The sequence below is a fragment of the Brassica rapa genome, chromosome A07 (assembly GCF_000309985.2).
Source record: "Brassica rapa cultivar Chiifu-401-42 chromosome A07, CAAS_Brap_v3.01, whole genome shotgun sequence".
NCBI lineage: Eukaryota > Viridiplantae > Streptophyta > Magnoliopsida > Brassicales > Brassicaceae > Brassica > Brassica rapa.
Window position 1 is genome coordinate 23,508,307 of NC_024801.2, and position 25,748 is coordinate 23,534,054.

The 25,748-nt window shown below is 32.2% G+C and overlaps 4 protein-coding genes across 9 annotated transcripts; all 4 read right to left on the bottom strand.

Moving 5' to 3' along the window:
• Positions 1-3,078: 3,078 nt before the first annotated feature.
• LOC103831157 (transcription factor TCP1) lies at positions 3,079-8,100 on the bottom strand. Of its 3 annotated transcripts, none has more exons than XM_033276221.1 (2): positions 4,969-8,100; positions 3,079-4,791 (listed from the first exon to the last, which is right to left on the bottom strand). In XM_033276221.1, the coding sequence occupies exon 2, from the start codon at positions 4,773-4,775 to the stop codon at positions 3,726-3,728; it is 1,050 nt and encodes a 349-aa protein (XP_033132112.1). In that variant the 5' UTR covers positions 4,776-4,791; positions 4,969-8,100; the 3' UTR covers positions 3,079-3,725. The 3 variants fall into 3 exon arrangements, with proteins under 3 accessions (XP_033132112.1, XP_033132111.1, XP_009105263.2); XM_033276220.1 differs by having other exon boundaries at positions 4,958-8,100; XM_009107015.3 differs by having other exon boundaries at positions 3,464-3,663; positions 3,761-8,099.
• A 5,307-nt stretch (positions 8,101-13,407) lies between these two features.
• LOC103831158 lies at positions 13,408-15,103 on the bottom strand. Its single transcript, XM_009107017.3, has one exon. The coding sequence runs from the start codon at positions 13,968-13,970 to the stop codon at positions 13,848-13,850; it is 123 nt and encodes a 40-aa protein (XP_009105265.1). The 5' UTR covers positions 13,971-15,103; the 3' UTR covers positions 13,408-13,847.
• Positions 15,104-18,352: 3,249 nt separating this feature from the next.
• On the bottom strand, positions 18,353-22,416 carry LOC103831160. Of its 4 annotated transcripts, XM_033276225.1 has the most exons (20): positions 21,999-22,406; positions 21,840-21,922; positions 21,607-21,704; positions 21,447-21,533; positions 21,245-21,377; positions 21,154-21,172; positions 20,986-21,053; positions 20,877-20,895; positions 20,717-20,805; positions 20,605-20,623; positions 20,440-20,525; positions 20,334-20,352; positions 20,056-20,255; positions 19,826-19,968; positions 19,552-19,743; positions 19,385-19,475; positions 19,153-19,312; positions 18,949-19,059; positions 18,773-18,872; positions 18,353-18,662 (listed from the first exon to the last, which is right to left on the bottom strand). In XM_033276225.1, exons 3-20 carry the CDS (start codon positions 21,687-21,689, stop codon positions 18,614-18,616), a joined length of 1,668 nt encoding a protein of 555 aa, XP_033132116.1. In that variant the 5' UTR covers positions 21,690-21,704; positions 21,840-21,922; positions 21,999-22,406; the 3' UTR covers positions 18,353-18,613. The 4 variants fall into 4 exon arrangements, with proteins under 4 accessions (XP_033132116.1, XP_009105266.1, XP_033132115.1 ...); XM_009107018.3 differs by having other exon boundaries at positions 21,840-22,408; XM_033276224.1 differs by lacking the exons at positions 20,440-20,525; positions 20,605-20,623 and having other exon boundaries at positions 21,840-22,416.
• Positions 22,417-22,964: 548 nt separating this feature from the next.
• On the bottom strand, positions 22,965-25,243 carry LOC103831161 (probable lactoylglutathione lyase, chloroplastic). The gene is made up of 9 exons (XM_009107021.3): positions 24,981-25,243; positions 24,658-24,835; positions 24,456-24,580; positions 24,300-24,364; positions 24,001-24,213; positions 23,859-23,906; positions 23,574-23,681; positions 23,361-23,501; positions 22,965-23,260 (listed from the first exon to the last, which is right to left on the bottom strand). The coding sequence occupies exons 1-9, from the start codon at positions 25,084-25,086 to the stop codon at positions 23,219-23,221; spliced, it is 1,026 nt and encodes a 341-aa protein (XP_009105269.1). The 5' UTR covers positions 25,087-25,243; the 3' UTR covers positions 22,965-23,218.
• Positions 25,244-25,748: the final 505 nt, after the last annotated feature.

The window sequence follows — 25,748 nt, forward strand, 5'->3', positions numbered from 1 at the left end:
TTTTTCTCCATTATAAATTAAAAAATATAGTACGGTTGGAAATTTTTTTTATCTCAAAATCTATTTTGAAAAAAGTACGAAGTGAGGTTGGAAATTTTACTTATTAAATTTAATCTAATTGATATATTTTTCTATATCCAACACCAAACAATTTTGTTTAACTAAATATAATTTTTCATATTTTCCTATAAGTTAGACCCCAAAAGAAATTCAGTTACATTCAGTAACCAACCACAAACCACAAAACTGAAACTCTTTCACATTCTAGTTTATGTAGTTTTGGTCGTTTTCTCCACAACAAATACTTTTCCAAAATTAAAGAAACTTCTTTTATAAAGAAAACTAAAGAAACTTTCTAACCTTTGTTTAAGTTCAACTATAAAAGTAGGCAAATAAACAATATTAATACTTTTTCAACCAAAAAAAAAACAATATTAATACAAGATTGGAAATTCATTTACAAACTCACACCTCTAGTTATAACTTTCTTTTGACTGACATACATTTCTTTATTTTTTTGATGTATTTCTTTCTTTTTTTGAAAGATGATATATATTTCTTCAAGATGACAAGATTGTATTTTCTGCTTCAGAATCTGTTTGAAACAACGAGGAATAACTTTCAGAGGTAACTCTATATCTTTCTATCTCTATTTCTCATCAGTTGCATTAGTTTTGTTTTCTGTATATCCTTGTCTAAATTTTAGAGAGCATTTTCCTTTGTTTTTAGTTCGTCTCAAGAATTGCGTTGTGACTTTATGTAAACGTCATTGCGCAAAGCTTTAATATATACCCAATTTTTATCTAAGTTTTAGGGTAAGAAGACTTTCAATTAACTTGGTAGTGTTTATTTCATTTAATTTACAGCAAATAGCTTTTGATAGGGTTTATACTTAAATTTCATCCATATTTATTAAGCAAAGCGATATATGGGTAAAATTCCGAATAAGATAATATAACAATTAAATTTATGAAAATAATCTATATGTAATATAAGGACTTGATGATATATAGCTACATATCCAAGAGAAGAACGTAAACTAGCCTGTTTTTTTAGCTATTGAAGCTCAGATCTGTCAATTATTTGTTTCGGAAATCTATTCTAAGATTATGTCTAGATGTAATGTTTAGTAAGATTTCAATTATGCCGAGTATACGAAGCATATAGTATCATCTTTCATGTGTGTTAACACCAAAATAAAACCTTAATAACACACAAGCAAGAAAACAATGTATACTGATACTCGCGAACAAATTAAAGAAGCATACATATGACGCTAACAACATTTTCACTAATAGCGTTTGTGTTGTACGTCCGTAACAGAAATCGTTAATTTTGCTTTAATATTATCACATAATCTACCATGCTTTACACATAATTCCGAACCCAAGGCGAGTTAAAGATCATAGTTTCCAGGTTTCCGCCATCAACACATAGCTAAGTTAAAAATCTCTCCAACTTGTTCATATGTTTTTTGGGATTGGACCAGTTAAAGTATTGAAGTTTTGAATTTTTTTCTTATTGTGAAAACAAAATAAACGGTTTCCTACCAAAGTTTGACGAAATCATCACGTTGTCCAAGCATATATCCTTTGCAACTACATATATATAATTTACTTCGATGTATTGTTCTTTTGAAGGTGTGACCCATGATGTATTTTTCTGGTATAGTTAGCATTTTTTGGAAAACAAAAGTTAGAAGATATTAGCTGAGCTAAAATTTCAACGTTCATTTCTATTGGAATACTTTGTTGGAACACATATCATTTTTAGCATAAAAAGTCGACTTCAAATTATTTTATACAATATATGTATTTTATTTACGAAGCTAATTATTAGAATCCCTAATATATAAAAATGATCAGAATATTAGTCAAATCTTGCATTCTCTTGAAATATTTATTTTAAAACGAGTAAACTACACGTTTCCTATATCTTTGATTTTCTTTTTTCCGTCCCACACACATTTTCAGATTTAAATTTGTTTTATGATACTGCGACAACAAAGTATACTAGCTAATAAACTATAATTTCGAAAGCTAACTTGATTTTCAAATGAGTTGTGGTCAGATTTTGTTGTAGAGGAATATCGTTTGCAGTTTTCGCTAGATTCTAAACTACAATTAAAGTTGAAATGAATATCTGCGAATGGTGAATGTTTACAAAATTTTGAAGCAATAAGCGACTTAATAAAGATCGTAATCAAAATGTGACTTAAACAGATAAACAGATCACTTCAGAACATTGAACTTTCCTTTACTACTGATATAAACTCGTTTACATCTTTGGTCAAAGAAGTTTAACCTAACAAGTTTTACACTAAATTATACTCGAAGATGTAGAAGTTAAAAATCCTCTTTTCCCAAAAACATCAAAGTTTAAACGCCTTTAAAACCAATTACTGTAGTATATACCTTCAAAAGGAAAAAACGTATAAATCACTGCAAAGATCCTTATCTGATGACCAAGAGGATATATATAATTATAGAGACAAAATATCAAAGCTAAGGTCTATACTCCACATATTTGGATGGCCAAACATAACCAAAGACATGCTTCCACATTTTCACACACTAGTGCTAAGTTTCATTTCAATTTGCAATGTAACTTAGGGCCTGACTGGTTCAAACGCAGCGGTTGCGGTTGCGGGAGTTTGTGGATGCGGGCGGTTGCGGTTTCTAGCGGTTTTAAGAGATTTGTACGACTGGTACTGCGGTTAAAAATTTGTGCATTTGCGGGTGACTTATGACTGGTTAACTACCAAATGCGGTAACAGTCAAATAATAAATTAACAATATTTACATTTAATATAATTATAAAAATATCAAAAATCATAAAATTATAATAAATATAAATTTATATTTAAAAAGTTATAATTTTAATTTTTGAAAATTTATTGAAATTGTTTTATTATAAAATTTTATAATATTAATTAAAATATAATAGATATATTTTAATATTTTCATAATTTCAATTTTAAATTTTTTATTAAATATTTTTACTTTTGTATATATATTGTTTTAAAAAACAGAAAAAAAATTTACCCTCCCGCAACCGCCCGCAACCGCAAACGCTAGCTGGAGCCAGCTTTTGAATTTATGAGATTCGAAGCGGTTTGAAGCGGTTTAGAGCGATCTGAGTGATTGTTGCAAACCACCGACAACCGCTACCAACCGCAAAAGCTGCGTTTGCGGGTGGTAGCGGGAAAACCAATCGCCCCCTTAATCAAACTTTACATGTGTCTGAATGTGGGTCCTAATGGAAACTAGGGTTTGAGGAATCGAACCTAATATAGATCTGCATGTGAAACGTTGAACTATGAAAATATATAATGGTTAGGCCTAAAAATTGTTGTGTGTAGTACCTAATCGAATTATTAATGTTGGACTGGATTGGGTTTCGCCATATATATAAATCATTTTCTGGTTCATCCTCAAATTACTTTAAAGGTTACAATACCACTTTAGCTAATACATCTTAAGCTTACAAACTTACTCTTAAAAAGGAAATGTGTTGATCAATGTGTCACAGAAGATCAGATAACATGTCTCCAAGAACACAAATAACTATAAATATACATACAAGAGGAACACGCGATTATTTTGCCTTACATGTTTAAATTTGATGCTTACTGCTCCGAAAATATCAAGATTTATGGGAACCCTGCCAGATAAAAACAAGAAAAAGAAACATATCATGGAATGCAAAGATATATGAATAATAATTTAAGCTAGATAAGAGTCTTGAATCCAAACATTACCCCTGGGGAAACTCGTCTTGGTGACTGCACAAAAGGGTTGATCAACAAAAGAGTTTTGATCATAATAAAAATCCAAGTTTTGAGGCAGAATATTATTATAGTTGCTGCTAGAACCCTGATCTTTCAACATAGACGTTCCATAATTCTGGTTGTAAATTTGATCCATATTGGTGGGAAGATTGACCTTCGTCTTGCTTAAGATACATTCTTGACTATCGAACTCTTGGGTTGCTTCCTTGTAGAGAGAATGTGTCATGTGTTCTCCTTCATTGGAGATTATAGACCTCTTGAGCGGGTCCATGGTTTCAGTTTGTGTGATCTCGGAGATGGTTTCTGGATGATCATAGGTCATCTCCTTTGCCTTTCCTCTAGCTTTGGCTCTTGATTCCTTTGAAGATATGTTGCTAAGTTCAATCTTCTTATTTCTCTTCTGTGCCTTCTTGACCTCACATGCCACTTCTTCTTCCCAAGAATCAGGGCTTGAACCATACAAAAAGCTCTTATCGCCATCCTCTTCCTCCTCAACTTCACCTCCTATATTTCCAAAATCTTCATCAGTGTTGTTGAGCTTTTTTTCTTGGACAAGCTCTTTGATGGCTCTTCTTGATTTCTTGAGTAACCAGTCTAATGTTTTACTGGCTTTGTCAAACCCCAACATGTCCTGGAGATCGAAGAACTGGCGAGCAATTCCAATAGAAAGCCTTACCCTCCTGTCTCTAAGACCTTGTCCCGTCTGAATCTTGCTATGCCTATCTTTCTTCACCGCCTTCTTGATTTCTCTAGACACCTCAGGAATCTTGAACCCTTGCTGATTCACAGCACGGTTTGAGCTAAAAGACATGTAGTTCATCAGAGACTCAGGCACTGCTGATACCATTTGGCCCGGAGATGGTGTTGGCTGATGATTATAGGGATTACGGATGATGTCTTGATGGCCAGCGAGTGGAGAAAGGTAAAGAGAGAGAGGGTACACTCCATTGTTACCATTAATGTAATCATTGTTGGAAGAAGACATCACCGAGCTTAAGGACCTTCACAAATTTAAAATCAAGAATCAAGAACCAAGAATCAATAATTGTAGTTTTCTTTTAGAAACAAGACCACAACTTTCACATCATCAAAAGAGAGAATCAGCTAAAAAGAGGAAATAGAAAAGAAGAAAGAGAGTGGGAGCGAGAGAGAGGAGAGTAAGCGTACAATTCTCATACCAAGACAAGAAAATCTATAGAGATAGTATGCATGAATGAGATGCGTAGCAAGGAAGTGGTTAACCGTAGAGTGACCAAGGCATGAGTTTTTGTTCATTAACTGAAGATCTGCTTGCAAAAGATGATTTTGAATCTGATTTAGGTATATCGTTTCAATTACGGATTGATTTCTTTAGCCTAGGGTTTAAATTTTACTTAGGGTTTCCGATTCCCGATCCTATACTGGTTAATGCGATTATATACTGGGAATTAACCTCAAACTCAACCACTTTTAGTATCATCTTAGAATATATATTTTTACTATGTATATATACACATACAAGTAGGTATTTTCGTATTTAGTCTTGGCAATGGCAATTTCTGACATGTCCAATAAATTTGAGAAGTGGTCCTGATATATAAAATTCAACAACAGAAAACGACCTGTGAAGGGATTTGTTTCCATTCGATGATAAGACCAGTCTTTTAAGACTCAGGATACACCGATGTTCTTGAATGTAAAGTATTTTGTATTGTTGTTTTCCTATAATCTGCTTTTCTTTCGATTTGTTTTTGATATATAGATCTGCTATTCTTTTGTCCAGCGGAGCCCTTTATCTAATGGTTACTAATTCTACCTATTTGCTATGAAAATTCAACTCTGTTATTTTTGGTGGTTTTTATTTTACTTTTATGAAGGAAAATAGTTTTTTTGTTTTGTGAAAGTTTTTTATCAGGAATATATTGTTCTGTATATACAACATAAACATTATCATTTTTTCTTTGAACAGAAAAAAAAAACATTATCATTTTTTCTAGGGTTTTGTCAAAAAGAAGCTTTAATGACCTGAGTTGGTTCCCCCGTACGATTCCATAAAGATTGTGAAAAGATTTGTCGTTTCCAAATTTTCATTTTGATGTCCCTAGCTATTAGTCAAGGGTTGTTCGTATATCAATGGGCACAACTGTCAACAGTTACATATTTTTTCTGTAAAACCACATAAAATATCATGTTTAAGCAAAGTGTATCATTTTAAAAACAATTAGAAATACGATAGTTTATAGGGGTAAAGTTGAGAAATTTCTTTAAATTTTTTAAAGACAATTTGAATCTTTGAAATTTAGGAAATGTATCTTTTGAAGGATTAGAAAGTTAGGTTTTAAGAGTTTGGATTTTAGTTTTTAAATGTAGGCTTTATTTTTTTTTGGATTTATGTTTTAATTAATTTATTTATTTTGGGTTTAGGGTTTTGTTTGATATTTTTTATTGCTAGAAATGTAGACTGTGTTCTACCCCTAGTTTTGACTGATTTTGATTTGTGCTTTGGTTACTTTAACTATTTGAGTTTATGAAAGAAAGACTTGTTAAGATAAGGAGAGATGAAACGATTTCATGGAAATTTTGGACACATTTTATGATATTCCAATTTAACATAGTTGAAATAATCATCAGCATCAAAAATAGTCACACCAGATTTTCATCAGTGTAGGAACGTCATTTTTGTTATTTAAAATTCAAATATTTACAATTTAAATGAGAAATAATGTAAGTGTCGGTTTCAAATTTAGTATATAGCTAAAGAGGTTTAGATTTTTATTGTAAATTTATTAATAGAATCTCATATCTTATTTTGGGATTTCAGATTTACTCAACACTTGAGTCACTTAAAAGTAAATTTCAATACAAGCTCCAGAGTTTGCAAGATTCTCTATATAATTTTCAGTATAATAACTTTTAACCAATTTATAATATTCTAACTTTAATCAAAAGAGTTGTAAAAATTATGCGACATAAGTTCAAGTTTTCTACTGCTTGGCTTAAATTATTTTATATTTTTATAAACGACATATATATGTTTTAGTTTTCTTATATTTTGTAACTAAAATGGTTCATAGAAAATTCGTTTAATATTTTGTAGTTAACACATAACATACCTTGATTCAAACGCTATTCCATCTAAACTAAGACATAACATACCAACTAACAATGAGGTTAAAATTTTCCGACCTTTATAAGAGGAGAACCAGACTTCTTGAAGTACTCCGTAAGACCAATAACGGTTATCTAAACTAAGTTAGATACGGCACCTGATTCACGTCTTAAATATTAAATTATACTTGGCAATGTTTTTTAACTAATATTTGATGATAAATTTAGCCCAAACACACATATACATATATGAATATATATAAAAGAGTAATTTTTAAGTTTGTGGATATTTTTATGAAAGTAACTGTTTTATCAAGCAGTAAGTCACTAATAAAACAACATGCAGTCAGCTGTAAGCCAAATTTTTCTATTATATGAGGCAATATAATTTTGTTTGTCAAATAGTAGAACGATTGAAACTGTTATTATAGTTTTGTTTGTTTAATTTCATACAAAAATATTTATCATCGAAACTATTTAGAGTTTTGAGCGTTTACCTTGTGTACAGATTTTTTTTGTCCACGTAATTTAAAATAATAACTAGATTTTAACCCGCGCTTTCTAAGCGCGGGTTTGTTTTCGAAATTAAATATTTTTTAAAAATAAATTTCAATAAAAAAATAGTGTATAGATCTAGGTACATTTACATAGAACCATGCACCGAACCATATCAAACAGAAAAACCCAAAACCAAAATTGAAATTAATTTCTTAAATAACCCAGCAGATATGATATTTCTGAAGCCGAAAATTAAAACCGAACATAGAACCAAATGGGTACCTGAGTTTTAAAATACAAATTATATACCAATAAATAATAATTATATTTGATTTCTAAATAACCAAATATCTAAAAACTACTATTTATAAACCAAATTACCCAAAATTGAAATACCCCAATATTTTTTATTCAAAATATCAGATATTTTTATTCGATATTACCCAAAATTGAAATACCCAAAATATCAGATATTTTTTATTTAAAATTATCCAAATCATTTAATGTTTTTATTCGAACAAATTGAATTTCCTGATACTCCACAAAATTGAATTTCCTTGATTTTACACTCTTTGTTGACATTTTTATATGAACCCAATTATGCAGAGATTGGTAATGTTGCCAAATGATGAAACATGTTTTATTGGTTTAATTGGTTTGAGAGGTACAAATACAATTATCAATAAACTTTAATGGGCTTTTTATTCCCTTTGGCTATATGACGGAAGAACATTAAAATCTTAAACATCTAACTTCTCCTGTATTTGGTAAGATAATAGTCATTAGCATATTTTCCATATATTCTTTATCGAGATGTGTTTGTTTTTTATTTTAAAATTTTAATGATGGTCACATATTGTTATAATATATAGGGTTACCAAAATATAATAGAAGAAAATGGCCCAAACAACTTTCATAGGTAGATTTTTTGACACTCTTTCCCTTTTAATAGTATTGATCAGGTAGTACAATTAGCTTACAACTAAAAACTTCCTTAGGAGTTCCAGTTAGGAGAATATGGAAAAGGAAATAAGACAATGGAAGATGGGCTTTGTCGGTATAATGATGGGCTGCTGAAATGCTTTTAATAAACAAAAAAAACCCATATAGGTTAATGCTTAAATATAAGGAACAAATTATCAACGAATCTCGTGCGATCTAATTCAAAGTGAACAAATTATTCGAAAGATCCACTCGAGGACCATTTTAAAATATCCATGATCATGGATTCATGATCGTATATATGAGTGATTAAGAATTTGAATGTTACGAACTGTCCCGTCCCGCACCATTTGTTCACTTTGAATAACAAATTTTTTTTACATATACCATATATCTATACGTTTTTATAACTGATTAAAACCGCACCACAGTTATACTGCTTGTCCCACGCCGATCAAACCGCATTTACCATTCGGAGCCTAACTGTTGGATGAGTTATATAGTTAGGTTTGAGTAAATCTCCGTAGTCATCTCTTTGATTGGTTATTTCCCCGGGTCAAAAACGCGGCCGCCTAGCCGCCTACGCGTTGTTCGGAGGTTGATCGCGGCGAATATGCCTAAATTGGTATAGTTAGGCGTTGACTCACGTAAGACCGCCTAATTCTCGCGTTGATCGCCTAATTCCCCCCTAGACCGCTTAAGTTTTTTTTTCGTTAGTGTAAAGTGAGACACGGTTGATTATTTTTTACTCATTATTGATAGATTTTGTGTAATTATTCATTACTAAATAATTATAATTAGCTATCAAACCCAAAACAAACACATAATTACATTAATTAGGGATTTTTTCGTACCAAACACACCATAATCTAAATGTTCGACGAATCAAAAAGAAGTTGTTTAAAATTATATATAAAAAATTATATAATTATGTCTAAGAACATGTGTCACCATGTTTAAAATTAGCTAAGTATATTAAATTGTATTTAAAACTACGCTCCACGTAATCTCCGATTTTTTGATAACTCGCTAGGTCTGGAGTTGCCGCCCGACTAGCGCCTAGCGTAGTTCCGAACATGGGTTATTTCAGGTTATATCTACTATATATATAGGCATAGGCTTTCAGGTATTGGATCGGGTTCAGATTGAATATTTCGAATATCGGATAATTTGGATATAGAAAATTGGTACAGATCGGATAATTCTAAATATCAGATCGGATCCGTATATTTTCGGATATATCCAAATGAACCCAAAAAAATCGGTTTCGGTTTGGATTTGACTTATTATAACTCAAATATATAGAAAAATAACACATTTTATCCGAAATAACCAGTTTAGTTTTATATCTAAATGTATTTAAAAATATCCAAAAGTAACCAAAAAAACTAAAATATCAAATTTATCCAAAACAATTAATATATTATAAATTTTAATATTTGAATTATTATAAGTTTTTTAAGATACCGAACCAGATCCAGTTTTTTAAGACACAGTTTTTAAAGAGTTTCGTATCGTTCATGAAATACTACATGAGATATTATAAGTGTGTTACATGAAGGTGGAGAGGTAAGTTTATGTATTGTGATGTCTATGGGTTATTTGATCCTGGAAAAAAGGATTTTATGTGACTGAAGAAAAATAAACGTTTTACATTAAACAAAAAAAAGAGTTTATGTTTGGAGAACAACTTATACACTTCTATATGAAGAGAATGTGACTTATTAATAAAGTAGTTATACTGGTTTTAGATGTCAATCTTGATAATGAGTCTATACTGATTTTGTTGATAAAAGGTTCACGGTTGTGAGTTCTGTCATCTGGATTCGAAATCCGGCTACTGGAGAATTTACATGCGGATCCCCCAGCTTCCGAGCCCGAAGACCGTTCACGGTGAGTCACATGGTGACCCCCTGGCAGCGTCCTTGCTCGCTTCAGTCTCTAGTCTGGATCACCACAGTTGAGTCAGGACACTCGGTTATCAAAAAAAAAAATTATTAGAACATGTAAACCTTTGTATTTAAAGTTTTGAAGTTAATTTTGGAAATGTCTACTACTGTACTCTAAACAGTTATTTTAAAATAACCAAATAAAGTCAAAAGTTAAACGACATAACCAAACCATTCACCAACTATCAAAGCTATTGCGTGTTTATCAGTATACCTATATTGCTTTCCTCTATGTGGTATTAATGGATCAAAGTAGACAGCTAAAGTCTAAACACATATATATCTATGTATCGTCTACACATTTATTACAACATATACACATTTAGTTAAAATAGTTTTCGAAAGATCCGCCTACATGAAATTACGATCACAGACAACTCAACCCACATTTTGGTGTTATAGTTTTTAGATATTTAAAACCTACATTGATAAGTGTCGGTTCAATAGATCGGAACGCTTAAGGAATGTTTTATTGTTAACTGAAGGTGTTTAGACCAAGGTCCAACTAAATTTTCAGGAGGAAAAGATTGACAATTAATCTAGGTACATGTTTTCTAATAAGATCTAAAACATATCTCTAGGTCAAACAATATATTTATGGAAAAATGAATACAAAACTAACAAATTCCAACCTTACCTTAAAGCAAGTCTTACCACCAGATTATAACTAATTGATTATAATTAAGGAATGTTTAAAAATAAAAATACGCTGACTTGTCAAATTGATCGCTATTCTTCAACTGCTCAGACAAATGATTACAAGAATAAAAATATCATATTAGTTATGTATGCTAACTCTCTTATAACCGTCTTATCTCGAATCACCAAAACTCACAATCGCCAAGAGGTAATTACAAACGGACTTCTTCATTTTTCAACCATGAGACCACAAAACGATCCTAATGGCTCTTTGGGGTCTAAGACTAAAATGACACAAGGTGTGGGTCCTATTTATTGGAGATGATGTGGCGATCGGATCTGATGGTGTATGGGTCCTAGAACATCGGCATTTGCCCGTGGGCAGACATAAAAGCTGTCATCACTATGAGTATGTATACTTTTCCTCAGTCGCGGCACGTTCTCATTGGTAAGATTTGAATATCTTGTCAGTTCTTCTGAATATCAATCAAGTAATGCATTGTATATTTCAATACATATCAATCAGTATATCTCCCAAACTCGGTAATAAGACACAGGCTCCGAATGGTAACAGCGGATTAAGCGGTGCGGAACAAGAGGATTGAATACTGCGGTGCGGTTTAACTGCGGTTTGTGTAAGAGAAACACACACTGCGGAACAACTGCGGTTTGTCTAAGCGGTGCGGTTCAAAATAAGATATGAATGGTGACACTTATAATGAATAGTGTAACTGCGGGATATATATAATATAATTTATATTTATACACTAAAAATCACTGATACTAATATAATTTTAAAAAATATATATATTAACTATTTAAAAAATATTTATATAGCTGAAATATTAATAATAGTTTTGGATATTTCGACATATAAATAACAGCTTTAAATTATTTGATATATATATATAATATATTTATATTTTATAAGCTAAAAATAAATGATACTACATTATTTTTAAAGTTTATACTACTATATATTTTCCTACACCACAAACAATATTGCTTTAGTAAATAAAGGGTTAACAACCGTATTTTATTTTCTCTTTGATGTAGTTTTAAAATTGACTTTAAAACATAATTGTTAATTTTAGAAGTTTTAGAAAAAAAATAAAGTTAAAGCATGCATCTACAACTCAACCTGTCACTTCGAATATAACTAAATATGTTTCGGTTATATGCAGTGTTTTTAAAATTAGACCAGAAGCTAAATCGGATCATATTTGAATCACGGTTCAATATGGTTTGACCAGATTAAACATGGTTCAATAATTTTATTTAATATATACTTAGTGTATAAATTTAAAATTAATGCTAATAAATATTATACATAATTAAAAAATAAATGAATTTAAAACTTAAGACACTATAAACTAATTTTATGTTAATATAGATGGTTTATAGATTTTTGATAGTTTTAATGGTTTTTATCTATTTAATAAATCGGTTCATGGTCAAACAAATTATTATCTAACCCGGCTATGTAACCGGTTCATGGTCGAACAAATGATTACCTAACTCGGCTATGTAATCGGTGGTTCATAGTCGAACCAGGTTCAAACTATCGGATTGGTCCGGTTTTGAAAACAATAGTTATATGCTTTAATTTATTTTAATATTTTTGAAAAAGTAATTTGAAATATTGTGTAAACTGATCAAATAAATTTATATTAATTTTAGAGATATTTGATCACAATAATTATTTAAGGAAGCTATAGTAAGGCTAGATATAATTAATTAGCAAAAAAAAAAGAGATTGACCGCACTTGACCGCACTTAACCACACCAAAAATGAGAGGTGAATAAAATGCAAAGCGGTTCGTAATTTTGTACTGACACGATTCTCAATGGCGGAACAAATCATTTGAGAAACGCACTTTGCTTTTCATTTTAATATTTGTTGAATGGTAACTAAAACCCACTTAACCCAACAACCACACCCTTCCCGCAGTATACATTCACAGCCACAATGCAAAACAGTAGACACTAGTGACTATTTTTCTTTCTTTTTTTCCTTTACAAAATCATGTCTTGTTATTTTGGTGAAATATCCTTTTCTCTCCAGCCACTGATAGATCTTGGCTTTTATTTCTAAAAATAATAAATGAAATTTAAAAAATTGTCAATGTAAATGTAAACAGTCGCATTTAATAATGTTGTTGAATTTAAGTCGGTAGGTTCAAACAAACACATGTGCTTGAATGTTCAAAATAGAGGCAATATATGAAAAGTTTGATATGATTGATACTGAATTTCATTTAATATTCGTAAATGCCAAAGTACTTCTATTCACAATTTCTTATGTTACCAGATTTTTTTCTTCTGAATATCCAATCACCGAATAGTTTTTGCATATCACTTTCAGTTTGATATCTGCGTGCGCATGTCTGATGGTACGTGCTAAATGTATATTTCTGTTTAAAGTGTTAAAATCATTTTCTGATGGAACTAAATCCAGTTTTAAGAGTAACTGACAAGTACAATTAAGCACAACAATAAAAATAGTAGTAATTGGCATCTTTGATTATTATTATTCTATGATTATTATTATTGTTAAATATCAAAACAATAATGAAGACTTGGAAGAGAGTCAGCGAGAGAAAATATATTTCCCTAGAAAATATCCTATATGCATTGACAAACTGTGCTCATGTTTTCTCTCCTTACTTTATATCATACACTAATATAAAAACATGATCTAATTAATTATTCATTTCCATGCTAGCTAATTCAAGAAAAAAAAACTATTATCTAAACTTATATTGGAGCAACACCTCGGAGATAAAAGGAACTCCATCTCGTGAACTCATCTCGCATCGCTTATAGCCACAAAGATCCAACCCCTCTCTTCAATCATAAATCAGTAGTACAACAAAAATAGATATTGCGAGCACAATATGCTATCTAGTACTGATGTGTATATGTAGAGGAGCCGCAAATGTTTAGTCACTCCAACAAATGAGCATGACCACGCATCTTCTGATGATGTACAGCCGTCCCTTTTGCTCTCTCAAATATCCTCCAAGCTTCTTGCTGCATGGAGTCTTCTTCTTGGTGTCTTTCATGATAACAAAATTTAACGAGAGAGAAACCTTTAGTCAAGAAAAAACAAATAAAACTCTAACGAGAGTGTGTGAGAAAGTAGAGAGTATGCGTGAGTGAGGGAGAGAAAGTGAGACCCATAAAGATGTTGTGCAAAGAGAGTAAGACTTAACCTATATATACTCACATACACGTATACATCATACCCATTATAGATAATAAAAAGAAAAAAGAAACAACTAACAAGGGAACTGTATCCCATACTTTATCTCATCATACATGATGACATAATATATTCTTTTGTATATCAAGAAAAAGGAGCCTGATATTTTTTATTTCGAAACTAAAAGAGTGTCTATTTCTCTCTCTTAATTAGAGATAGTGCCATGTCAAATTTCTAAGAAGTAGCAAGATTTACAAAGGAATCTAAAGCAACCCCACGCGCATTGTGTTCTTTTCTCTTGTATGATACTGTGGAGTTTGGAAGCTGTCCTTGTCATCGTGTGTCGGATCAAGTATCATTGACATCTCTAACTTTTTTGCAAACTAATTAACCCAAAATCTGAATACTTTGGTTATTAAAATAACAACCGCTGATTCATTAGTAAGAGTTACTCCAAAGTTCAGTAACTTTACACCAGCTAATAGGGCTAACATCAGTAGACCTAATCCGCCCCAAAAAAAACTTAAACTTCATCACTAAACCTCCTAAACTTCAAATTTTAATTATTAAACTACCTAAACTATAATTCCACATATTGAATTAAAACTGTGAAATGTGATAAATTAATCGATATCAATCATCAGTTCTTTTCCACGTATGTTTCATATATTTACTTCTTTTACAAATATGTTTTGCATCTAGAATACTTACCTTCATATCAAGCTCCATTGTAATCTTTTGGCTACAATATTTTCTACTAGCTAGTAAATACGTACCTCTTGAGCGAAGCGGTAGAATCTTCAATAAGGATTTCCAATTTTCTTTGAAGTGAGAGTCACAATAACATGTTGTTGGCACACCGTAAGCTGCAGCTCTAGAAGAGATTAATCCTTTGGAAACCATTATTTTATAAATTAGCGGTTAAAGAGTGTTAAAGGACAACAGATTAATTACAAGTAAGAAACAGTAGTAAGAATCAAATGCTAATACTCATAGTTTTTCTTGTTTTTGTGAATGCTAACCATTAAAATGGTACAACATACCGCTTAGCATCAAACCCGATATTTTGTTTCAGCATCGGTAGTTCTGATTATTTATACTGATTAACTTAGGATGTTGAATCACGAAGACTCCTAAATTTTGAGAACTAAAGTAAGAAGGTAACCAAAACTATTCATTTAAGTGACGACGTGTCAGTTTTTAATATAAATAAATAAAAACTAACTAAAAATAAATACAATCAGAAAATTAAATAAAATAAGAAAAATGATTTTTTGAAAAGCGTATTTAAAAAAAATTACATGTTCAAATAATTAATCTTAAACATTCTAAAACTAAAAAAATATTCAAACAATTCTATAAGTTATCTAAAATTTCAGAAAATTAAAAATTTCGAAGTGGTTGTAGTTATAAGTTAAGTTAAAAATTCAAATTACTTGAAATTTTATAAGTTTAAATTTTTTTTAAGGTTTGAATTTTTTTTATGGTTTGAATTTTTTTGAGAATAATTTTACTGATTTTTTTAGAAAGTCAACATTTTTATTTTTCTTAAATTTTTGAAAACTTATAAAATTATATGAATATTTATTTAGTTTTAGAAAGTTTAAGATTAATTATTTGAACATGTAACAAATTTAAAAATTAGATTATTTTTTTAAAAAATTATTTAGTTTTCTAATATTATTTAATTTTAGTTGTTTTTATTTTAAAAACTGACGGCTCGTCATTTTTGACCGTAAATGAATAGTTTCGGTCATATTCTTGACTTGATGAACAACTAAGTCAAGTTGAAGGTATTTTGTCGTACAAATAGAAGGTTAATAGTTTAAAGTGGTTGTCAAAAATATTAGAGATTAAAATGTTAGTAAGTACCCATTTAAAGGTTTATAATGCGATTTCCCATTAATAATTTAAGAATGCTAGAGCCTACGCAACATATTACTATATTTTATTTCTAACCCATTATTTTTTAAATGCGTGGGTTTGGTTAGATTCCTTTGTAATCTTTGTTCAATGGCTAAAAACGAATTAAATAGTACATTTGTATGGTTTATAGCTACTATGGTGGTGATTAATTTGGCTATATCAAGTGACTTTAGCTTTAATTTCTATCTACAACCATAAAATTTGCCAATCAATGTTTTATGTAGTTTTTAAAGGTATAACCAATTTTTTTTTTAAAAAAAAGTGTTGTAGAAGCTTTATTTTCTAAACCAAAAAAAATATTGTTGTAGGAATCTTTTTCCTTTTTTATTCTTTTTCTTATTTAATTTATACAACCTACATTTGCTACGCTACATCAAAAATTCAAATAAACTAATAAATTCTACAGTTAAGGTTATGTTGATACAGTCCAACCAAACACCCTCTATATATTACTAACTTTAACATTATAATCTTTGTTATTCGTTATGCTGTGAATGACAAAATTAATCAGCATTATGTTGGTGTTACAGTAATGTTGTCCGGAAAAAATACTGTTCCTAATTTATTACTTGGCAAAAAGGAAAATAACAATCTAAAATTTTATAGTTTTCAAAAAAAAAGTGTTTAGAAAATAAAATCTAAAATTTTATAATTGAAATTACGTTTGATATAAGAAATAGTCGAAACAGTTCAAGAAAACATTCTTGAAATTATTTCTTTATAATATTTGAAAATAATTATTAGAGATGAATTTTTTTACTAAATTTTTATTGGGGTCGTGAGTCCTAAACATGTTATGTGGGGACATAAATGCCCCAATGATATGACAAATACGAGACAATACCATTAAACTTATCGCATTACCTTGAACCCTCGGATCCAGAAATGAATCCGAAAGTTTCTTGTATTTTTACTTGTTCATCTTTATTGTAGGGTCTATTGATTATTTAAGGGATTAAATTAATTAAACTGGATAAATTATATGTTTAGTTAATAAGAAATAAAACGAGTGTTTTTTTTCTAGAAACACAAGTGTTGCACAGCGTCTTGTATAATAAAACATGTAATGTACGGATGAACACCGGTCGACATGTGATAATCCTGTGAAGAGCATGCTCTTTGCCTCTTCAAAGGTCGACAATGACGGACTTTACATGTCTTGTTAGATAATTTTTTATAATAATTATAAAGCTATATAAATAATGGAGTCGTAAGTCGTAACTAGTTGTTGGAAAGTATAATTTATGCAATACATGTTCTTACTTCAATCAGTATACTATTGGTTAATGGCCGTATAGAAACCTGTTTATTAATCGTTATGGCATGTATTAAAAATTCTTAGATAAAATAAACCCAAGGGTTTTGAATTAAAATAAAACAAACCAGGTCGAATTTGGATCACATTAGGATATTTTGAAAACTCCATATGGATCTGTAAAAATCGGGGGAAGGCTGACACATGTTATCAGCGTGGGGATAGCTTCTTTTTATGAGAAGCGGGATAAGTCGAAGATTTCAAGGGAAGTAGACTATAAATACAATCTAAAGTATGTTGCTTCTATGAAAAGTTGGATCGACTCGAAGCTTTAGGGGAAGCTGAATGATTCAGTAGTGTAAAAACGCAAGTTATACAATTGGGCAAACTTAGTAAATGGTCGAGCATTTGCACAAATAAATTGATAAATATATTTATTTATTTTGTGAAAATACGGCACCTTTTATCCCAGTTTGTTCTAACAACTAGTTCAATCTAACGTCATGATTTTATATTCATAGTGCTTTTGTGTTTGGGGTCTAATTCTTGTCCAAAAGCGTTTAAACTGAGGTACATCAAAAAGTCTAGACACAACTATTAATCATCATAAAACGCATAGATATAGGGGTTGGCAATAAAACGCGTAGATATAGGGTGGTGATGGTGTGGCCATGCCATTGTTTGTAACTGAGACGGAAGAAGTTAGGCTTAGGATCCAAATGGAAAATAACTGAGTGCTGTTTTAACAGTAACAAAAACATACATATATAATTTTTTGTTAACTGTGGTGTAGTACAGTTTTGTTTATCACCATTCGAAGCCTTAAATATCAATCATCTCCGAGCCACCCCCGTACACATTCCGGGCTATCATCTCCGAGCCACCGTAGCCCCTCCAGGTTTAGAAATACATAGAGCGGATTGTATAAACAAGACAAGACTAATCCACTTACATAGTATTAGTCACTTCACTATTTACCTAATCAAACTGACTGTTATTTTGACAAATTAATCTTGTACGAATAAATTAAGATTATAAGGAATAAGCAAAACTAATATGTATTCATTCTGAAAGGGCTTTAAATTTTTTTGTCAACATTTTCTATATAACCAAAGATGTTGATACAAAAATAATAATGAAACATACAAGATTGAGTTTTCCCTACTATATTAAGAGTCCGAGGCATAGAACAAGCATATCATGCCCATATCATACAACATAATTAAGCTGAACTGAACAAAAGAAGCCAAGATGACAAAAGAGAAGATATGAGTTTAAATTTTCAGAATACTGAAAGTTGAATGATGGCCAATTCTCGTTCTTTAATTGATTTCCACATTTGCATTCTTTTGTGCTAGCATCATTTTCATCCTACAAAATAGAAGCAAGAACTGATATTGTTTCATGCCCAAGAATTTGATCATCTTTAACTTTACAAATCCGACTATTAACAAATAGCCTCTCCATGAGAATTAGCTTACCTATTGGCAGAGATATACTTTTCTATCTCTTGTTTCTGCTCAGGCTTGAAAGCTAACCATTTTTCATGTGGAGATAAATCATCAAAGGTTCCTCCTACATCTGTGCATGAATAAAAAAATGAGATTTGAAACACTTGCACTAAAACACAAACAAAGAGTTTGAGTAAGTTTCAAACCTTGAAGCAAAAACTTTGGTTCTTCCTCAAAGCACTTTAGTTTCCAGAGAGCAAGACCATCATCATTCAAAAGGATCGGGTCAGTTCTAACAGCATCACATCGTTGCCTCTCTGCAAAACAGGTTACATCAGTTTAAGCATGAAACACGACAGACATTTGTAAGACCATTGATGATAAATAGTTTTAAGGGCATTTAGATTTACTTCTAGATGTTGCCTTCAGCATCTCTCCATAAGCTTCTTTAGCTTCAGCTTTTATTTGAGCCAAAACTTTGTGGTGATCTTCAATGGACAATGGAGCTCCGTTTTTTTCCATATGGGCTTTGACAAGATCACCTTGCATCTTCTGCCTCAGTTGTTTCTCCTATAAGGAAAAAAAACGAAAATTTAACACAACTAGCTTTGATTAAAATCATCTTGCAAATTATAGAAATACCTTTTCCTTTGCAGCTGCAGCCTTTTCTTTTGCCTCTCTTTCCTTTGTGTCAGACTCCTTACTTTGTTCCTCAATGAAATTCCTCATTTTCCTAGAATATTTTTCACACACGTGTTTTAAATCATAACGAGGCATAAATTACCAGAAAAGTGAATGTGAATACATACAACGTGCAAAGTGATTCATCACATAAGAAGTTGAGAAGCTTGAGCCTTGTTGATGCATCCATCTTCTTGTACTCAGAGACACCTGATTTGAAAGTTTCAGGTCGGAAAACATCACTCATAACTCCTGATTGCAATAAGCACTCTCCAAGAGAGCTGAACCAAGTGCTATCAGTTGCACTTAGAGACAAAGACCTGTAAGAATCATTCAGATGCATCAGAACAAGAACATCCATATAATTACTTTTTTCGAGGGCAGAATGAAAAGCACTCATACATATCTCTATCATGTGATATTAATTTCATCAACTGGATCATCATCGGTATAACAGAGCAATATTGTTGCCTCCTTGTGTTACGCCCACTTCCAAAAACCGCAGCAACAATAGACTTAGCATGCCCTTGCTTCAAATCGAGAGCCTAACAGAAAAGTCCAACATAAAACACAGATTAAGAGTGTAAACAGCACAAGGAATGATTACAGATGATAAGTCAAATAACCAATACCTTTCCAAAGGCTGAACAAAACTCAAGAAACTGCAATACATTTCCAGTTTCTTCAGTGGGTATATCAATGCCTGAGACATTAGTCAAACTTGTACCATTAGGAAGTTTAGCTTCAATCTGAATTTCCTCCTCTTTCACTTTGTTAGTGGCTTTAATTTTCTTGATCTTGCCCGCCGCTTTGTTGTTCTCCTTGGCAACATCTGATCCATAACATTAAAACTGTTAATTAGTCTCTCCGTTTTATGACGACTTCAAAGCAAAACAGATGCCACATGTACCTTCAATAGAAGCATCCTCCTACAGAAACAATACAACAAATAAGTATGATATAATAATGAAGCTTAGATCGCAAAAACCTTATATATAAAATAGAGAAATGAATACCGATTTTGCCTTGGGAAAGCCATTTTTGGTCTTATTCAAAGCTTTCTTGATCTTGCCTGCCCCTTTGTTGTTCTCCTTAGCAACATCTGATTCGTAACATGAAAACAATTAGTCTTAGTATCTCCGTATTAGGAAAACTTCAAAGCAAACAGACAGCACATGTACCTTCATTGGAAACATCCTCCTGCAGAAACAATATAATCAAATAAGCATAATATAAAAAAAATGAAGCTTAGATCATAAAAACCTTAGAATACAAAGATAGAGAGATGAATACCGGTTTTGCCCTTGGAAAGCTAGTTTTGGTCTTATTCAAGACTTTCTTGGTCTTGCTTGTCGCTTTGTTGTTCTCATTGGCAACAACATCTGATTCATAACATTAAAACTGTTAGTCTCCATATTAGTACAACATCAAAGCAAACAGACGCCACTTGTACCTTCAACAAAAGCATCCTCCTGCAGAAACAGTATAATCAAATAAGCATAATATAAAAAATAGGAAGCTTCATCTCAAATAAACTTTGAATAAGATAGAGAACTGAATACCAGCTTTGCCTTTGGAGAAGCGGTTTTGATCTTCCCCACCGCTTTGTTGCTATCCTTGGGAACAACATCTGAGTGATTCATAACATCAAAACCGTTAAGTCTTAGTCTCTCTTTCGTAAGACATTTTCAAATCAAACAAATAGAATCAGTCAGTGCTGCAACTTCTACCTCCATTTGAAACGTTCTCCTGCATAAACAATACAATCAAATAAGCATAATAATAGGTTTTTAAAAATACTTGAAATGGGGCGTTAAGTACCAGCTTAGGCTTTTTCTTCTGATAAGAAAAGGTATCATGACCCTCAACCTCAAGAAGCTCAGAGACTGATGACAGGCCACTTGCTTTAGCCTTGTGTGTTAATATCCCTGTTGGGCTTTGGCCTCGTTTTTTCCTGTAAGATCATATTGTTCTCTCTCTCTTAATAAGCTCAAAAGCAATAAGGAAGATGTGAGAATGTTACCTGCAGAAACTGCAATTGCAGATGCCTCTGCACTTAGGACAACGCCAATCAACTAAGGCACCCACCTCCTCTGCCTTCTCACCATACCTATTTATAAATCAAATCATTATACACATAACCAAAGTTAAAAAAAAAAGAAAACACGAAATAAAAAGCAAACCTGTTGAGTAAGCACTTATGACAATAGCTAATGGGACATTGCTTCTCCTTCTTCATGGCCTTGCAGGAGGCAACGAAGTCCATCGTCTTCTGTCGACACTGCAAAGAGAAACAAAACCAAATTCAATCCCCACACATTCGATATTGGGAATCTTGGGGAGCTCAATTCGAAATTAGTAACTGATCTAAGCTGAATCGATCAGAGAGTATGAGAGTAGTTATTGTTGTTCTAACCTGGTGACAGCATCTGCCGTTGCTAGAGTCGTAGATTCTTCCTCCGATGACTCGAACGCCAGGATCCGATTTGCGCTTCGAGGCTGCTTTCACGTCATCCAAAGTCATTGCAATAAGAAGTTAAACCCTAGAAATGTAATTCGAAAGAGAGAGAGAGACTTTTCAATTGGGTTCGTCGAGTACTCTCCAGATTGATTCACAGGAGAGAGCAATTTAGGAGAAGGGATAACGGATTGTGGGGGGAGGGAAAACGAAAATGGATTTCGAAATTTTGAGAGAGAGAGAGAGAGGGAAACCAAAATGTTGAGGAGGGAGAGTATTGGCGCTTGTATTTTTTTTTTTTTTAACATTTGCAGCTTCCAATGTTTTTGGGGGTGGTGGTGAATGTCCTTAATGAGATACTGATCTCCCATAAAGTTAATCAATTGTATCGGAAGTAGGTTTAGCTAATAGAGGTGAAAACAACATGCACGCTATGTCCACCCACTTTAACCGAAAATCTAAACGAACCGAACCAACAAAATTAAACCAAAAATCATTTATATTCAAAGATTCTTATTTTCTATATCTAAAAAAACTGAAACGAGAATCAAATGAGTATCCGACTATTTAAAATACGATTTACTAGCTAAAATATTAATTACATTTTGTTTTGGAATAAACAACTACCTAAAATAAAATGTATAAACAATATATATATATATATATATATATATATATATCCGTAAATACCTAATATATTCAAAAACTAAAACACTCGGAGAACTCAGCTTTATAAATTTTCTTATCTGAAGTACTTTATACTCTGTGTTGTGTCTTTACACCATGTTACAGGTTTCTTATAAGTTTTCTTCATAATTTGTATAACTCCAGCTTTTCTAGTATCCAAAACTCAAATCTTAATATAATAACATTGATGAATTTTTAATCAAACCACTAAATCGATGGAGTTTCTATGAACTAGGAAACATGCACGGACTAATTGGAGTCCAACTTGATCAAGACATAAAGCATAACCACTAACAACCTTTTGTCATTTCACCAATAACTTTTTGTCAACCATCTATACAGTGTGCAAATACTCTCTCTTTTTCTTTTGCCAAAAGTTTGGATATATCTTTTGGGTTGATCATTCATTTGTCATCTTATTTCAAAGGCAATAAGGTATAAGTAGAACTGATATACAAGACGCAACATGGGACATCCTGTAGAATTAACTACACTAGACTCTGAAAAAAAAACCATTCACTTTGAACAAACTAAACACTCCCACTCAGAGATAGATATATGAGACCCCAGCTGATGTAAGACAAACAACCCATCCTCCTGTTGCCTTCATAGCTATGAAACTAGCCATTCTGGTGGCCTCCTTTCTCCTCTCACTCCAGTTCTTTGAGAAAATCAACGTTGTCCACAAACACCTGCAAAGCCCCAAAAGGTTAGCAACTCAAACACACTTAGTCAGAGCTATTTCCATGAAAATGATGAACCTATCTCTCTCTCTCAGAACCAGAATCTTACCGACTTCCAACCATCTGGATCCAAACATGCGGTGATCTTCGTGCTTATACCTGGTAAGGGACCAGGTTCCCTCGTGATTTTCCCACCAAAGAGTTTAACAGCCTCTGCGGTTTTGTACACGTCATCCGTTCCTATTGCAATCTGACAATAATTTTTTTACAAGTTAGAAACTATAGCTACCTCTCTCTCTCTATATAGAAATTTACTCTTTACCTGAGCATAAGCATTTCCTTTATCATATTCAGTGACACCATAGTTATATGTCAGCTCTAGGACTGCAGTTTTGTCTTCTGGACCATATCCCATCATAGCTATTGTGTACTGCAAACAATCACTCACGGCAAGCGATTTTAGACAAATAAACCAAACCAAACCAATCAAACGAACAAGCTTAGTAGGATTCGCACGTAAAAACTGAACAGAAAAAACAATACATATAGAAAATGAAGTTTACAGTCACACAGGTGAGAATTAGATTAATGAGGCATATCATGTTACCTTGTACTCTGGATTGTCTCTTGTGCGCAGAAGTTCCATTCCAAAAGCCTATAAATAAAGGAACCAAGACTATATCAGATAAAACACATATTGTTAAGGCTAATAAACTCTCTCATTGCACAACGATTTCATAGGACTTAACCTTCTCGTAGAATTTGATGGACCTGTCGAGATCACCAACACGGAGCATAACTTGGCAAAGAGGTTCAGGTGTAGGACCTCTCTCCAAGAGTTCAAATTTGTAACCATCAGGATCTTCAATGAATGCGATTACAGTTTTGCCACCTTTGACAGCACCAGGCTCCCTTGTTACTTTGCCCCCTTTGGCTTTTATAAGTTCTACAGTTTTCGCCACCTTTTTGGAAAGAAAGAAAGAAAGTTCACTTCTTAAGAAACAAGACTCATGAAATGGAAACACTTGAATAAAACAAGAAGACTCACATCGTCGACAGCAATACCAAAGTGACCAAAACCTGCCCCAATGTCATACTTGTCAACTCCATAATCTGGAAACAAAACAACACTTAACATATAAGCCAAACCATAAAGCTAAATAAAGCACAGTACTTTGGAGCTCTAGATACAGATAAGACTTACTATAAGTGAGCTCAATGACAAAGTGCGAATCTTCAGGACCATAACCAAGAAAAGCATTTGTATACTTCTCCTCCGGTATATCACGCTTGCGTAGAAGCTTCATTCCAAGACATTCCGTATAGAATCTGCACCAATCAGATGGCTTTAATTAATCTTAAGTCTCTCTGGTATTAACAGAGAAAACCAGCTTGTAAGAATGTACTTTATGGTCCGGTCCAAATCGCCAACACGGTAAACGACGTGAAGCATCCTTCTGTTGTCATCTTTGACCCACTTGAGAAGATCCTCTTCAGTAGCGGCCGTGCTTGCTTTTCCAGATTCAGCTACTCCTAAGCAGCTCACGCTTCTTCTCAAAGTCAAAAGCTTTGACTGAGTAACATCTATGGAAACACAAAACAAGAATGATCAAAAGATAACTAATCGATTGAAAAAATGTTTGATTTCAAAATTATTATCTATATCTATCTGTGTAGTCAACGACGATTGATGATGAATCTAAAGGTGGAGGAGGAGGAGGAGGATTACGGGAGAAAGAGAGATTCCTGGAGACGACGGGGAAGCGAGGAGATGATGCAGAGACGCAGCCTAGCAAGGAAGGTCGGATGGTGGAGGCCGTTGAGATTATCCTCATCCTCACAGTCTCCTCCTCTCGAGTCTGTCTGTGATTGTGAACCAAGCAAGCGGTAGCTACCTTTCCTCCGTCGAGTGAAGCCAACGCTGAAGATAAAGCTCTCTATCCCTTTTTTTTGGTTTTTTATTCTGTCGATTTATAAAAAAATAGAATAAAATGGACCACGTTCCCTTATCAATTTTTAGCATTAATACTTTTCTTTTTGATACATAATTAAATTATATTTTATCAGAAAGTATAATTGAACGATGCTCATGAATCAAGATATCTGGAAGCAAAATTCAAATTAATCAGATTACGACACGCATAATATATATTAAGTTTGTAAGATTTTGAATGTGAGATGTGTTAAGAAGATGATAATCTCATTTCAATTTTAATTCTTTAAAAATACAGCTAAATAATGCGTAAGAAATTAAATGAATGAAACATTATTATATAATCAAAAAAATTTGTGCATAATTTCATATTTTCAAATCAACCAAAACGCAAATAAATCTAGTTTTATTATTATATTATATGATGAGCTTTTATAATTCTTCCATATGTATAGTTGTTGGATCAAATAAACGTAATCAAAAGTTGGGTAATAAAATTCATACGACTAATATTTTGAAAAATTACTTGAACTACGCTAAATTAAATATCACTTTTCATAAATA